Raw genomic sequence first — 18,084 nt, forward strand, 5'->3', positions numbered from 1 at the left:
GATATCATTCACAGCAGTTCACTCTAATTGGATTTATGAAAATCCGGTTGAATTCAGCCAGTTTAAAAATGTAATGACGCTGAGCGATTGAATTTATATAAGTAATAAGGTCAATGAATCAAAATAATGTATATTAATGATTACCCAATCATTATAGGTAGATAAAAGTATTTTAATAAAAATATAATTTTTTACACAATATAAGGTACTTTCTTAATATGAGATTATCTGATAATATTGAAGAACTATAACATCCCTATAATATTCATTAATCAATACAATTACAACAATAAGTGAATAAAAAAATTATAATAAGAGAATACATGAAAATATAAGTCAAATTATAAAAATTATGACAAGTCATAAAAATACTTATTTTTACAATATAAACTTATTACTTATTTCAGCAGATTGTACATGCACGGTAGTAATTGGAAGTTAATCACCATACAATAATAAAGGATTATCTAAAAATAGAAGTAGTTACATATCAATAATTGATTTAACATTCAATTGAACAATTATTATAAAATTGTTATACAATGTATTATTATTTGATTAAGTAAAGAAAAGTGTGAGAAACTTGAAAGTATCCATGCTGTAAACAACATAATATGGTGAATAGAATATAGAAGAAAAATACGAATGGCAAAAACAGTTTTGAAGATCATCTCACAAGTTTCAATTTTTCTAATAAAAAATGAGATCATTAGTTGTTAATTTCTTCCAAAATCCTCGTCGTTCGAGGTACTGCAGTATTAGCCTTTCCTATTTTAGACTCTTTTACGTTCTCCTTTTCCTGAAAAATGAATAAATACATTTTGAAAACTGGCTTCGGTAAAGATGATGGACTAATCACTGATTCTATCAACATATTTCTGGAACCTATTACAGAATAGGGGAAGAAACTACCAGAAGAAAAAAAATAGAATCTTACTAGAAAATATAAATGCCATACGAGTGGATTTTTTGCATTGATACCGCACTTCGTCAAAAATGGAATAGGATAGATAGGCTACAAAACTATCCCCTGAAAAAGTTTCACAACTACATAATTGAAAGTTAGCAAATTAAAACCCAAATTGGAATAATGATTGATAGGATACACTTCTTTTAAACTGTGTTGTAATCACATTTGTCACTAAGTGAGTATTTAAATTAATTTACTTCTTGATTGAGCAATGTGTAATGCATTCCACATTACTGAATAAAACACTAAGTTGACTTAAATATTTATTTGGAAAAAAATGTCGTGATTATAAAAGATTGCACACATCGAGTGTTCCATAATCGAAAACAACATCGACTGTTTTAATATTCAACGTTATTTCAGAGATAAAATTTCATATCAAGGTAGATTACAATACAGAAAGCTCTGTGAATTAATCAATAACTAGCAGCAGGTAACCCGTGCTCTGCAATGGTCTAATTGAAAACTTGACCTACTGAAATCTTGAAGAATTTAAAATAGGCCTATAACCATCCTCGGTAAATTAGGAATATATATGCAAAATTTTAAGTTGATCAGTCCAGTAGTTCAGACGTGATGATGTGTCATTCGTGTATTTATTTTCTCGAACGTGTATATTAAGCTGATTCTTTCCTTTATGGTATTATAGATAAGACATTCTACCTTTCCACACCAAAACTGTAATCAAACCTGAAACCTCAATACCACTTGGACGTGAACCTCAACAGGAAAACATCCAACATATATGAGATACTTGGAAAAGAGGAGACAAATAATTATTTTATTTCATTTCCAATTATTATTGAAAATTGGTTATTGGTTGTCTGACTAAAAACGATTAAAGATTGGAAAAGTTTGAAGACTTATTAAATACCTTGTAAGTTTGTATTTGACTTGGCGGACGCAACCCAATCGTACTTGGGATTGAGTCAACATCATCAATTTCGACTCCAGCCTCTTCTGTGATCTTCAGTATATCTTCTCTCTTTGGGGTGTCACCTGAAAGAAACAAAGGTATGAAGCCGACCGAATGTAGAATGTGCATTACAAATTAATAAAATTACATAGTATATTAGATTGCATCTGGCAGATAAGGAGGCCGTATTATGGCTGCAAGGGTTGTATAACATTTGATGCTGAGCCAGGGGTCAACTGTATTCACAATCGTGAGTTAACTTTACTTATATACATTTCAACATCATTTTACGAGTTGAAAAGAAAAGCACATTTCATTCTCAAATGCATATGAACATAACGTTGAAGTGACAACTGAACATAATACTTGAATTTAGTGAAACTACGACACTAACTTGATCAGTCATATGACAGTGTTGTATTGCAAGTACTGTCGACTACCCGAAGTGAAAGTGAAGACCTAAAGGTTTTTTGTACTTTGTCATTGTATGAGAAATCGGGAGATGAGTAGCTCAAGATAATCCTTGTTTCTTGTATAAGTGATATTTGTTTCAATAAAGAATACATCAAATTAAAGTAATCAATATCACATGTGGATTTGACAATATCTTGTTTTTTTCACCTTAATATGGGGAACTTCAATATTTCTTTTTATAGTGTGAATGAGTCAAATTATTAGTTTAGGCTATCAACAATTTTGTGTCAATACTTTAAACAGATAAAAAAGCAAGTCTAACTGATTATACTTTAAGAGGTCTAATACCTAACTTTTTCAAGTGGACATGACAAAATATCAACAATCTTGAAAATCAGTTTTGTTTCCAATACAGATAGCGATGTCGACTCAACTAACTAAAGTAACAATTAGAAATAATAAACTGTATGGACTGATGGCCAGTTTCTACAGACACTGTAGAACCACTATACATTATAAGAAATAAGCTACTGTGTATACATATCTGATAATAATTAATGAAAATTATCTAATGATCACTAACCTGAAGCTGGTGTCACAAGTAGTTTATTTTTCAAGAAATTCGTCAAGCTTGAACTGAACGAGTCAAAACCATCCATAATTTCTTTGATTTCTTGTTCGGACGTTTCTTTCAAAGTGCTGTTGTGCTCTTTCATCATATTAACTAGCTCTTCAGCGCTTTTCTGCGCCAACATTTGTATTGCAGTCAGTTTTTCTTCAAACTCGTGCAATTTGTTAGCCACTGAATCGACCAGCAACTGAAAATCAATCAAATGAATCATTCAATACCTCAACCCAATTATTACAAAGGAAAGAAGCACGCTTATCATCTAAGCGTGATGAGAGAAGGATATTACCTTCCTACTATCCTCTATTACCTCTTGTCACTATCAACTATGATAAATAGCAGTTTAAATTAATCCAGGATTAAATCAAGCAGTTATGTGTTAAAATTGGCACAGCTGATGGTTTATAATAGGATTATAATCAAACTGCCATCATGGAGAAAAGATTTCATAAACTATACTATCTTTTCTCTATGCTGTTATTGCGTGTACGAGACAGTCTATTAAAGCACTATTTTTATTATCAAGTTCAGGCTCAATTTAGCTAATACTACTTCATCTTTACTTTGTGAAAGATTACTAATTGTAACATTCAATACTATTCCAGTGACATCGATGCTTCCCAATCAACCGATGCGATGCTGACTGGCTCAAATGAATATCACTGAAGGAAATACCGGGTGTTTATGAATGAATATCGGGGTTTTAACGCTTTATAAGATTTATTACATTATACTTACAGTTATTAATGATATGTCAAATGAAAGAGTAACTCAAACAGTTTTATATACAAGCTTACAAGTGTTCTATGTGAGCACCATTTGACACACGGCACACATCAAGTCTATAGCCGAGTTCTTCCCAAACGTTGAGTAGTGTGTCTTCTGTAATTGTTGCAACAGCTGCTTCAATCCTCTTTCGTAATTCAAGGAGGTCGGCTGGCAACGGAGACACATACACACGATCCTTGATGAAACCCCAAAGGTAAAAATCGCATGGCGTTAGGTCGGGTGACCGTGGAGGCCACGCATAGCAAGCTCTGTCATTGGGCCCCTTGTGGCCAATCCAACGGTCGGGTACAGTTACGTTCAACCATCTTTGCTATACCGCATTCTAGCGGATCGCCGCGGAAACATTTCACGCACATGCGCACTGGTACCAACGAACAAAAACTGTTTGAGTTGCTCTTTCATTTGACATATCATTTATAACTGTAAGTATAATGTAATAAATCTTATAAAGCGTTAAAACCCCGATATTCATTTATAGACACCCAGTATATTCACATTGCACTCTGCTATACAACTTCATGTAGTATTTTAAAAACGTATAGCCGTATAAAGTTTTCATCAAGTTTTAGTTTGATTTTTATTGTATGTATTCTTTTATTTATTTCTATAACATGTATTATATATTTACAGTATTATAAAACGTTCAGAAGACTACAAGCAAAGCAATCTTAAACCTGTAATAAATTGAGAAGTCAAACTGTGGCGTACCTTTGTCTCTTCGTTTGCAGCAGTCAATTCACACAAATCAGATTTTCCATCACTTACAATGGAAGAAATCATCTGAGAAGAGGAAGAAATCATGTCAGCCTGTGAGCTCGTAAACGATTTCAGCTTTTCTGCTATACCACGTCTGTAGCAAACAATATCCTCCATGTACAGTGATCGCTGCAAAAAAAAATCATTTCATAATTCTGCAAATTTGATTATTATAAGTAAGATAATCAAATGATATAACAAAAGTAAATGGGAAACCTTAAAAATGCTGAGCAATTTGTTTTTTTATGAATCACAACATAGAAAAAGATGGGGAACAAGTAAAAAATTCTCTACTTCTTGATCTCCATAAATAGTTTATTTCAGTTGTTGATTACTTTAGTAGACCGAGCGAAGTGAGGTTTACATTTTTACACCCCTTCACTAACTTTCCTGACTCTAACTCCAATATCGTTCTCTTCTAATCTTATTAGTTATATTGAATCGTTGTGAATATTCAATGAAGTGCGATATTATTTTCTTTTTCTTTTTAATTGTAGAGTTAATATATAACTCCGACACCGACACAGGATCGGGACAGGACATAGTTCACTCTGATGGACAGTATTAGAGGAGGCTGTGGTTTTCAACTGCGCGAGGTCTACTGTTCACAGAACTACTGGTATAGTGAGGTCCACGTTACTACTTTTTAACATTGGCAATGTTAATAAAATACTAGTCCTCACTATAGAATTGTTTCAAAAATTTCGGCTTTTGCGAGTAGTTACATCTCAAAAATTGCCACGCAGGTAGCCTAATTGAAGGTTAAAAATTAGTTACAAATAGTATTAATGATACTTAGTGCAGCTTGTACGAAAACCGGTAAATTTTAACCGTGATTAATTTCACGAAAACCAATCAGAGAAGCCGTCTTATTAAAAACGCCTTCTATGATTGGTTCTCATGAAATTAATCACGGTTAAAATTTTACCTGCTTTTGTGCAACCGGCACTTAGCATTAGCATACAATTAGAAATGAAAATGCTTTTGGTATCTTCTAACACAATATACATTACCCCATCATCGATTTGAGTTTCATATTCTTGACATAGCCGCTGAGCCTCTTCGATTTTCTCCTTCCTATGCCTTTCAGCATCTTCTATCATTTCTCCAAAACTAGCCATTTTTTCTTCCATGAAAGAGGAGAAGTTGGTGAAACTTTCAATCAGACACTTTTCTTTCTCATCCAGAGAACTATTTTGTTTAACCAAGTCAATGTCTAGCTGTCTCCTTCTTTTGTTAGATTCATTTATGGCACCCATCAACTGATTTGTTTTCTGAAACATTAAAAAATATTCATTCATTAGTAAATCAGGATGGCCACCCATTTTAAAATAAAAAATTCATGAGTAAATATTCCTGAGTAAAATTTCAAATTTTCGCGGTACGGTAATTGAGGAACAAGATACATTCGTAAAGAATTTATTATGGAAATTTTCAGTTTGATCTTGCATGACGAATTTGCGAATAGCGTAGGTATTTAAATTTCCAAATATATTGATAATTTTTGACACTAAAGTCTATTTTTGTGAGGAATTAGTACTGTTGTAAATGTCTGTTTGTGTGTTTTAAATCATTACCAGGAAAACAAAACAATAGAACAGGAAGTTTGTAACAAAATAAGACTGTTTACAATAGAAGAGGAACTTATACCACCTTTTTCAGAAGTACTGGTTATGACAAAATCTGAAAGAATGTTGGAAAAGGAGACAAACCTAGTTGAGCCTAACCAGAGCATGTATAATAAAGGGTTGTTGACTGGCCACTCAATTATTGGAAAAACTGAAACAATTCACGTTCTCATTGCAAATGTTACTGAAGAACCGAAAGTGATATAGAAAGGTAAGGCAGTGGCAAATTGTAATGATGTTTAAGTACTTGGAGAAAACAATAATAGTTGCCAGATGAAGACTGCAGCCTTTATTCCACTCATATGGGGTCGGCATTTCCCTTCTTCATCCGTCACCTCTATAGATTACTCTATTGAATTGAATTGAATTGAATTTATTGCCAAAAATCACATACAAATATTTGTGCAATACAATCACTAAAGTATGCAATATACAATCACCTAAAAATATACATTTATTGTAACTTGCACAACAATAATTATCAACGTAATCAATGTAATATTCGGCACTGCCAACATAAGAGTCCTTGTGTGTTGGCAGTGAGTCGCGGTTAAATTATTCTGCTTCAATTCAGGTCAAGTAAGAAGCGATATAAAAATTAAAATAAAAAGAGCTAAAGAAAGTATTACAGCAATATACAAAAGTCTCAAAGGCTCAGAAAAAAAAAATTAAAAACTTAAGAATAGTACATACTATATGACAAAGTAGAATCCAATTAACCACTGTGACGTCTTGAGGCCATCATGAAGTGAATATTTCACACAGGGAATACATAAAAATATACGATGATGAGGGAACATTTACAATACCTGGTTCGAGAACGTGAAAATGAAAAAACCATTGCTCAATGTTTTTAGTAACAATGCTTGTTGGATACAATATTATACTTTATACAACTAGTTTGAAGAATATGTTATGCTCAATCCAATAATCTATGCTTTTGCTTAAATTACGTGTCATTTGTTTATCTATAAAATCGTTTGGAATTTTATTTATAATGTAGCTGCAATAATAGGTAAATTGATGCCTGCATATGGTTAGCTTAATGAGTTCTGTGTTGTTGTTAGGACGTGTATTATGGGGTGTTATGTGTGCAGGAAAATTAGATTTATTCTTATTGATATGGAGTATTATATTTTTCATATAATTCTGTCTTATTGTAGGGACCTTAAATTCAAGAAAAATGTCCCTACTAGGATAGAGTCGAGGTCTTCCTAATGCTGCTCTTATAATATGTTTTTGTAAGATAAATAATTTCTTCAGATGTGTATCATAAGCAGCTCCCCATACTTCATTAATATATTGAAATAATGAGTGAGCGTATGCAAAGTAAATTTTCCGTATAATGTCTATGTTTTTTATTTTATTTATTTTGTAAAAAATGTAAATGAGGTATTTCAACTTTGAGCACAAATAATCTATGTGTTTGTTCCATTTTAAATGTTGATCCAATAATATACCAAGATATTTAATCGTGTGAACCCTTTCTAATGTTTTTTGTGCTTCTGTATTATCTGTAGAGTTTTCATTGTTATTATTTGTTGTCCCTATTTTAAGATTTAAATCTGTTGCTGGTTGTCCAGTTATATTGGGTGAAAAGGTGATATACTTAGTTTTGTCAGCGTTTAAAGTCAGGATATGATCTTGAAGCCATTTTCTAATAATTATTAGGTTTCTATTGGCTATATTGAAAGTTTCTACCCAGCTTTTGCCGCTGAAGATCAATACAGTGTCATCTGCAAAAGACAGAGTGGTGCAATCTTGGAGGTTTAGTTTGAGTAGGTCATTCACATATAACAAAAAAAGAACTGGTGAAAGCACAGAACCTTGAGGCAAGCCGAAACCTGACGTATATTTAATATCAGTTTGACCCTGAAGATGTAGGTATTGTTTCCTTTCAGTCAAATATGAAGAAAATAAATCATTTGCTGCACCTCTAATTCCAGCCCTATCTAATTTGTTTAATAATATATTGTGAGGTATCGTATCAAAAGCTTTTGATAGATCCATGAACACTGCAAGAGTTTTTCTATTGCTATTAAAATTGTCAAAAATTATTTTGTTCAAGTGGATGACTGCATCTTTAGTAGACTTATTTTTTTGAAAACCAAATTGCTTTTCATTTATTATATTTTCTTTCTCTAAAAAACTCATAATTCTGTTTTTTATTATTTTTTCTAATATTTTGGAAAGGTTACTTATCAAGCTTATCGGTCTATAATTTTCTGGTTTTTTTAAATCTCCGGTTTTAGGTATTGGGATGATTCTGGCTTCTCTGAACTTTTTTGGGAAATATCCTTCATTTAAACATTTGTTGAATATATGTTCTAAGGGTCCAGTTATGTGGTGAGAAATTTTTTTTATGAAAGGTCCTGTGAAGTTATCTGGTCCTGGTGTAGATTTGTTTTTCAACTGATTTATAATTGACATTATTTCGTTTGAGTTTGTGGGGTTGAGAAAGATACTGTGCTGACATGAATTTGATAGCGATCGAGGAACTGGGATATCACTTACATTTCCTGATATTTTTCTGGCAAATGATACACCCACGTTAGCAAAGTAATCGTTGAGTATATCTGCATCTAGGCTTATTTCTTTTGTGTTTTTCTTTATTTCCAGCAGCTCGTTAATGTATTCCCAAGTTTTCTTGGCGTTATTCCTATGTTCATCGAACTTCTCATTAAAATAATCTATTTTTGCCCTTTTTATTAAATTATTTAAAGTATTCCGGTAGTTTTTGTAGCGGGTTTGCAATTCAATATTGTTTGGCTGTCGTGAGAGCTTCCTGTGTAATTTGTCTCTTTCTCGGATTGCATTGACTAGACTGGGTGTTATCCATTTTTTTAGTGGTCTATTTTTTTACTTAGTCTGATTGTTTTTGTTCTTTTGTGTGTTAGTTGTGTCAATTTTTCAATGAAATTAGTAACCATTTGATCGATATTTTCGGTGCTGTAAACATCAGACCAGTTTTCAACCTGTAAGTCAGCTATTAATTCGTCAAAATCAGTTACAGTTTTAGTCCATAACTTCTCGGTTACCGTGTTATTTTTCATGGCTTCACTCAAGTGCAGTGAAATACTGTAGTGATCTGTTATATTAGTTTTAATAATCACGCCACGCTGCAGGTCTCTATTGTTTCCCCCCTCCTTAAAAAATATGTGGTCTATGCAGGTACCATTTCCATTGACTATCCTTGTCGGTTTATTGATGTAGGATTTAAATCCATTGATATGTAGTGTGCTCAAGTACTCATTTGTTAAACTATTGTTTTCTAAAATATTAAGATTTATATCGCCCATTAGAATTACATTGGTAGTGTCCTTCATTCTGTTTAAACAAGCGTCTAGACTTGTTACAAAATTATTAATGTTGGTAGCTGGAGAGCGATAAATTAATATTATTGTATATTTGATGTTATCAATTGAACACGCCATACCAATGGAATTTGATTCTTCAATATCCAAATCGATCATATCAAAATGAAAATTTTTATCAACAAATAAACATATTCCATCACACTTTGAGTGTTTACTTTTCTTTTGTACAACATTATATCCTTCAAGACTGTAAGTAAAATGAGCATCATCCGTAATCCACGTTTCTGACAAGGCAATAATATGAAATTTAAAGTTTATATTAGCCAAATAATGAACCAATTCTTCAAAGTTTTTATTCAGGCTTCTTATATTAGTATGAAAGAAATTCAATAGGTTTTTATTGCTTAAGTTTTGTGGTTCATATGAGAATAAATCATCTATCTCACTTGTATCATGATAGCCTATGAGATCGTCATCACATTCAAGAACTGACATAGAAGTAATCTGTAAGAGTATAATACTATTCTGTAAAATGTATAATGGTATAAACTATAGAGAGAAAAAAAGAAAATGAAAAGAAAGTTAAGAACAAAGATAAAGAAAATTTTGTTAAAAAAAGAGGGTAAAGCTATTTACCAAACTTGCGACTTCACGCCGCGCCTCTTTTATACAAGGAATAATGTAAGAAAAAAGACTTTCCGTCACATAAGAAAGATCCAGAAAACTTAATTTAAAATAAAATTGAAAGATAAAATGAATTCCTAAGTGAAAAATGATTTTATAACAAAAGTAGGAGTCTTATTGCTAAAACAAATGACAAAGAAATGAACCCGGATTTGATACAGTTTGGAACAAAATCAGCTGATACTGCAATCGTATCAGTCAAACATAATAAATTGAATAAACTCTTAGAATAGCCACCAACAATCCATTTAAGGCGAAAGAGAAAGATGAACACCAAAACAGAAAATCATGGTAATGAAACCGTTATACTGTATGCATTCACTGCGCTGAGTCACTCTGTTGATAAGGCCAGGTACCTAGGTTATAATAATATTGTCAGGAAAAGTCAACGACAATATCAGATTGCTATTCAGGCTTTCATCATTTTATTGTCATCATACATTGTTGTTTCCGACTTTGTGATAACTGAGTTCGAATAAAATGAAATCTCATCATAATGGAATTACAATAGGTAGTATACACGGTAGGATAGGTACCGGTACTAGTGAAGGGGTAGGCTATATCATTGTTATTCTTCACTTCACTGAGCGAGAGAAAAAAGATAACAATAAAAGATAATGAACGCAAAAGAAGAATTCATTGATAAGCTGTTTTTGTATTTACAGGGTATAAGTTATCTCTGAGCTGTACTGTGAAAACGTTTGTTCCAACTAAAAGCCATTTTATATTGTAGCAGTCACAATAGATAACAGTCTATGGCCCGCTTATCGGAGTAGTTTATTCCCACACATCTGCCTGATATTGTTAAATTCCCTGATCCTCAATTTCAATATCATTATGTTTCTTCATAGAAGAGATTCATGCATAAGTATATGAACATATTATATAATATATAATAAAAATATTCCATGTGCATATCTATATAAATTGTGTAAGCTTTACCAAGTCAAAAGTGTGCACAACGGTCACCAAGAGAACCTATTCAACAAACCAGACTGTGTTGGTCTATTTCACAGTCTACTATTTTATATGGGGCTAATTAATTTCTTCCAACAATGATAATGACACTTTGAAATATTTGGTTTAATTATTATAATTTAATCCATAGCAGCAATAAAAGCTTCCAGATCCCTGTCACTGTTAATCATTGACACTTTTCCCTTATCCACTGGTCTTACTTTAATGTTGCCCGCTCTATCCACCCACACGTATTTGAATCCCTTCTCCTTTTGAAGTTTCTTCAGTTGTGACAGAATCTTTCTACGTACCATAGTGAGTGACAAGTTGATGAACACTGGTCGCTCCTCGGTTTGAAATCCGACGTCGCGAGTGGAAAGTCTCCTCACCTGTTTCTTCTTATCAAGTACCTTGTGCGCGTCATCGCGTCGTACGAATTTCACGATTATCCCGGAGAGTGTTGGTTTGCCCCCTTGGGCAGGCGGTGGCGGCTGTCTATCGCCTCCGGACCCAGGTCAACACCGACTGCTTTACACGTAGCCCGCACAACCTCATTGATTTTTTCTCCATGCACAGTAGGAATCCCGTGAATCTCGATCATATTTCTACGGCCGTACTGTTCGAGCGAATCCACTTTATCGTTTAGCACCTCTACACAACTTTTTAGTTTTGTGTTTTCAGTTTGTAACTTTAATATTATATCCTGCTGGGTCTTAATTATATCTTCCAGCCTAATCCAGGTGTCAGAATTAGCGTTGAGTTTGGTCAAACAAGCTTCAAGCGAATGTTCCAATCTTACCTGACCTTCACTAAATTTTTTTTCAAGGTCCAACATAGTTGTCTTGAAGCAATCCGCTGATACGTCGGACAGCGTACAAACATTAGCTAAAGACGATTTCACCGGCGTTGCAACTGTATTATCATTTCTTTGACTACGTAACTTAGCCTCACATTTTTTGCACGACCAGGAATTCGACACTAGAAGCTCTAATTCCGCATCAGTCATCTTTTTTCCACCAATACACTGTCCATGGAACATGGATTTACAAACAGAACAAACCAACTTGTCCTTCGCCTGTCGATTGACTGAAAGACTGCAAATTTCACAGACACTCATTATTCACTTGAATAAGAACTCGAATGAAAAGGAAAATTTAATTAATCCTCAATTGAGCAGTTCAGAAAAACGGAAAATAATTTATATTAAACAAGAGGCACGGCGCAAGAACGAACAAACTATTTCATTCAGAGATAAGAGAGCACCTGAACTTAGCGTCTGCTCACGGCAAAATCTAATCGACAACTGAGTATTAATAATTTGATTCATACACTAGGAAAGTATCTTCTCCTGTGGACTGATTAGATTATTAAATAATTTATACATTGTGAAATTTTATCCCTACAGCAGCTGTGCGAACGTTTCATTCCATAATCAATGAAAGCACTGTTTAATATTTTCAATACCTTTCATGATCGAGCACTGAACTGCAGTTTCTTGATTTAACCAATCATATTTTAAACAGTACTGGTTCATATCGATAATCGAAAAATCCATCAGTCAGTACCTTGTGATTGGCGAAGCCATGAAACTGCAGTCCAGCACTCAAAATACAAGTTAGTGTAGTTAACATTATTCACGTTCTTTCATTCAGTATGGGAATCCACTACATCAACAGAGATTCTACAAATATTTTTCAAGATACAATACCTTTCACTTGAGTCCCTATATGCACAGTATTATAAACTAAATATTTCTCACTCACCATCATTTGCTGATCGTAATTTGAGGCGAGTTGATGATGTTTTGTTTGCAAAGTGATTAATTGACTGGCAACTGCATCGATTGCTCCCTTCACTGCTACTTGGTCATCTTTCAACTGAGCGAGCATCTCTCTCTTCATATCACTGTCCAATTGCATTGTATCAATACCCTGCATAAAATACAAATGAATTATTGGAAATATATGCTAGTAAGACCCTGAACCTCAACCGGAAAGCAGGTATGGTAAATTTGATTAGGGAGAAAAGTGTTGAGACAATTCTGGATTAGTCAACAGCAATGGAAAACGGTTATAGTTAAACCCCTACTACAAGAGTTTGTTTTCTACAAAAAATTACCAAGTTGAGGAAGATTCAAGTCAAAAGAATTAAATTTAAAGTTCATTACATGAGGCTTCCCATAATTATTTATTGAAGTATTAGAAAACAAGAAGAGAAATTTTGAGAGAAATATGTTATAGAAATTGATCACTTGCTAGTCTTGCTACTAAGTAGGCCTACTTTTACTTATGTAACGGGAATTTAAATTGATATGTCATTAACTACAAAGGTTATTCAGTGTAATTGACAGCATATTAAATTGGATTTTCATAGTTGTGAAGTAAAATCAAATTATGTAATTCACTTGGTAAATATATTTTAAGAGTAGAAAAGATCTAGTACAAATGATGAAATTTTGTAATGGAAATCTATGAATGGGAAGCAGAACCTCAAAGAATCGGAACAAGATATGATAAAAGATAAACTTCAAAAAAATTAAAAGCTGATTGACGAATAGAAAAACACTAACTTGTTCAATAAATGAATAATTATTTTACCCTTTCACTTTGAGAGCCTACGACTATAAAATAAAATTTAAATAAAATACTGTACAGAAATTAGTCTCCCTCCTTCTATCTTACAACGATTTGGAGCAAAGCATTTATTGGTCTCAAGTCTATTGCTCTCCTCTCCACATGTGGAGCAGTCACTCTTCGTCGGGGGTTGGAACCCACAGATGAGTAGTGAAGCAAACTCTTCAACAGGATAATAATTTCAAACCATCATTTCAATGATTGAGCAACTTGTATAAGTAGACCAATTATTTCCATTAAATTGAATAAAAGCAATCTATATATTACAATAATAGAGAATTTATTAATACAGTAATCCTTCATGTTAACTGAACATTACCATGGGCAGCATATCAATTATTATTTACATAATTACTTACTATTTTAAATTACGAAATTATAAAAATTACTTACATCATTATTTACAGCTTCTAGCTGGGAAACGTCCGCCATCATCTTTTCTTTGAATTCAATAATTGTGAATACTAAAGGTACAGCAGTTTGTTCAATATACATTATGAAGTCATTGTTTTCTCTCTCGTAGACTTCTTGCATAGTTTCTTCCAAAATTTTCATCCAATCAATCGATTTATTAAGCTGAAAAATGTTTATGAAATCATAAAGGACACAGTTACATTAAAAGTATTAATTTTCTGAGAACTCACACAAAAAATATTGAGTTTAAAAGAAAAAATCGGAATCGTTGATAGTTTTCGTTATTGTCATATCAATATATTGCAATATCAGCATATTGCCATTTATAAGAAAAAATCTAACCTTCCTAACCTTTCCTTCAACCTTTAAAACATAATTAAACAGAACCTTTTATATAATGTTCATCTAATTTTATAGGCAACAAAAATTTTAATCTAGCCGATCTGAGGAAATTCTGAGTAGACTAGTGCTCATGTGCTCTATTTTTGCACAGGACCGACAGGGTAGCCAACGATTCTTTTATATGTTTATTTCATTTCCCAATAATTTATATTTTGATTCATGTTTATTTTCAATCTGAATGAATAAATAAACAACAGCAAAACCACCTTCTCAACCCTTTTCTCGTGATCCGCCTTCGAATTTTCTTAATGAAAATGTGATCAACTATTCAACAAAATAGTCATCAACACACCTAAATTTGAGAAGAGTTTTGTCTAAAGAAGATTACATTACATTAGTACCGTACTTACATTTTTGGTCATCAGGTTTTCAATCCTATAAATAGCTTCAGTCATCTTTTCCTCAATAGCAGCACACGTTTGATAGGAATCTTTGGTTATTTCTTCATCTTTTTCAGCTAGTCGTTCTGAAATTTGTTTGGAAAATCAGAATAAGGCAGTGTTTCATGGTTTTTTACAATTACTATGATGAGAGTCTCTGAAAGCTATTACAAAATAAAATAAGATTTTTTTCAAATGGTAATACATTCCATTTTGAAATACAGTATATTGTAATAAATTCTATTTTGAAATAAATTGTAATATCAAATTACAGCCTACGTTAAAAGAATAACTGAATTGCAACTTGTATTAGCAATTTTTTTTTTTAAAATTGAATGAATTTTATTCAAAAACTTGAAAGACAAACTTATGCTTACTCTACTATAGTAACTGTAGTTCAAACCAGTCGTCTACATAGTTCTATTTAGGCTATGAGACGCTAGCCTCACCTTTCAACCACAAACATTTTTCTAGCGCTAGTTGAAGATCTTTCACAGAGTTCTAACAGGTAGCGCTAACAGGGTTCACAATTCTGTCCGCAATCGTTAAAATGACCACAAACTTTCTATTCTGATATGCTTATTCTACGGTGATAATATGTTGAAAATAGTTCAAATGAGATGAGCTGTGATAATTATATTTTGTTTTCTCTTTTCAAATTCCTCTCTTTACATGTACAAATACTTAGATAATGGATTAAATGGTAGATAGCGACACGTATTAGAATATTTGGAGACCAAATAAAGAATTGGGATGAGACATTTTTGTTGACCGAGCGAAGTGAGGTCTAAGATTCAAGTCGACGGTTTTGCATTTCTCCTTATTAATGTTTATATGTTGCGCATTTACAGCGAAACGCAGCAATAGATTTTCATGAGATTTGACAGGTATGTTTATTTTTGAATTTCGCCTCGACGTATATACAAGGTTTTTGGAAATTTTGCATTTCAAGGATAATATAAAAGGAAAAAGGAGTTTCCTTCGAACACCAATATTACCATAAAAATAAGACTATAGAATTTTATTCGTCATAAATCAGCTGTCTAGTGGACTATAATACTACCCGTTCGAAAACATAGAACATCTTGAAAATGTATCTTTCCATCAACGCAATGTACCTAGAATACAATGTATTCTAGGTACCTTGCATCAACGTTAGTAGACAGTTGTCTACGAACTTTGCTTTTCCATAAGCCGAGGCCATAATTCTAGTTTGGAGTTTAGATAGAAAACATTTTTTTTTTAATCTGATGATTAAAATTGCAACAAATATTATTGAAAAGAAATTGATTTCTAAAATCATGAAAAGTGAGAAATGGAGTTGGTAGGAAATCAGCATTATGGTAGTTTATTTTGTTAATTTCAACACAACGATTTTTTGCCAACACGACACACAGAATGTTCTCTGATGGGTTGATTGGATTGGCGTATCGACGGCAGCCAGACCTGATAACAGTGCTCACACTCACATTCCGGGACAACACGTCACGGTGCGTTAGGACAGAACTTTCTATGTTTATTTTGGATTTTTTCTGGACATTTTAAATTGATAAACTATTAATTTTTGAGAAAACGTAACAACAGGTCAATGTAACTTACTGAGCGCGAGGTCTACTTCTCACAGAACTACTAGTTAGAATCAAGACTATTATTTCTGTAAATTCAATATTTTTGAATTGTTAAAGTGTTTTCATTCTCTCCTTTGGTGATGTTTATACAACATAACTTAAATTATAAATAACTAAACAAAATTAAAACATCAACATTGAAGATTTTAGATTTAGGCTAATACTTAATGAAAAATATACTGGCGGGTTGGGATTTTAGTATTTATTGAGGAAATAAATGGATACAAGACACTGTTTGAATCAATATAATATGTGTTAAATTCACACTCGATTATTGCTTACACCATAGAGAAAACACAGATATTAAAATAAATTTCACTATTCTTCTTTTTCTATGGTGATTCTTACTAATAGAATATTATAGACTTGGCGTTAAAGGTAAAATCATTTTAATAGTACCTATGTAATAGATTGAGTCATTTTATTAGTGGTATGTAATAGTGAGTATTGAATATCAAAAATGGTTGAAACATTATCATTATCTATCATATTTCTTCGGAGCTGAAGTTGTGAAAACTTACCCAAGAACTTATTTTGTTCCTCAGTAAGAGCATCGTCAGCTTGAGAGTAAGCAGTGTGCAGTTTTCCTAATTCTTTGAAATATTTGTTGAACTCTGACTTATATTTCGCAAGAGCTTCGGCATTCTGCAAGTCTAACTTACTGTAAAGAAAAAATAATTTAATGCATAAATTGAAAAAATAAATCGACGAATGAATAGAAAAGTAACATGTAAAAATAATTAAATGCAAGTCATATAATAGATCTTATAAATAGATAAGACTCTGAGAATACATTATGATCCTGGAGAATAATTTAGTCCCTAAGAGAATCTCCAAAATGCTTTTTACTGGGATAAAGATGCAAATAAAATCAAATCAAGTTTTATTCAATGATATCGCTTGAATGACAAATTAATTCCATTATACAAATGCCAGAAAATTGAAGATTTTTTTACAAATCTACAATCGTATTATCAAGGCCAATAAGATAACTGCCTACAAAAATACAATTCAATTCAAGTTGTTTGGTTGGATCAGCTAAAAATCCAATAAAATTCAACTGCCGTAGAATGACGTCACCGAGAATAAGAGAACGAATATGAAGTCAATACACATACGTCATCGTATCATGGTGGTTGAAATCAATTTTATTTTTGAATGAATGACTGTTTTTTCAACTTACGCTTTTCTGTCCAATTTATCATGAAGCAGTTCCGTATGTTTGGATGTGACCTTGACCACCTCTTGCAGTTCTTTTGCTTGTTCTGTTATTTCTTTTTTGACCGTCTCAGTTTTGATCAACACTTCATTCACACTCTCCAGCTCTGCCTGTTTCTCTTTCAGTAAAGTTTCAAAGTGTTCCATGATTCGCTGGAATAGAAATACAACCAATAAAACAAATATTCCAAAAATCAAGCGTGTTTAATTAATTATAAATAAATATTGACTAGAAATGAGAAAAATAAATCGCTGATTGGGGGTTTAACGAACATTGAGTAAAATCTACTCTATAATGAATCTTCTTGAACTCTATCGATGTGAAATTACAACGATTGTAATAATATATT

At 32.5% G+C, this 18,084-nt stretch overlaps 1 protein-coding gene across 1 annotated transcript in view; it reads right to left on the reverse strand.

The window, feature by feature from the left end:
• Positions 1-133: 133 nt before the first annotated feature.
• LOC111045016 (kinesin-like protein KIF11) overlaps positions 134-18,084 on the reverse strand; it is a 40,925-nt gene continuing 22,974 nt past the window's right edge. The window contains 10 exon segments of the mRNA XM_022330319.2: positions 134-799; positions 1,845-1,969; positions 2,884-3,118; positions 4,426-4,602; positions 5,487-5,747; positions 12,823-12,990; positions 14,086-14,268; positions 14,859-14,974; positions 17,038-17,177; positions 17,700-17,887. Of these exon segments, the coding sequence (XP_022186011.2) occupies positions 710-799; positions 1,845-1,969; positions 2,884-3,118; positions 4,426-4,602; positions 5,487-5,747; positions 12,823-12,990; positions 14,086-14,268; positions 14,859-14,974; positions 17,038-17,177; positions 17,700-17,887 (1,683 nt within the window). The 3' untranslated portion in view covers positions 134-709.

Source organism: Nilaparvata lugens, chromosome 2 (genome assembly GCF_014356525.2).
Source record: "Nilaparvata lugens isolate BPH chromosome 2, ASM1435652v1, whole genome shotgun sequence".
In the NCBI taxonomy this organism is placed as follows: Eukaryota; Metazoa; Arthropoda; class Insecta; order Hemiptera; family Delphacidae; genus Nilaparvata; species Nilaparvata lugens.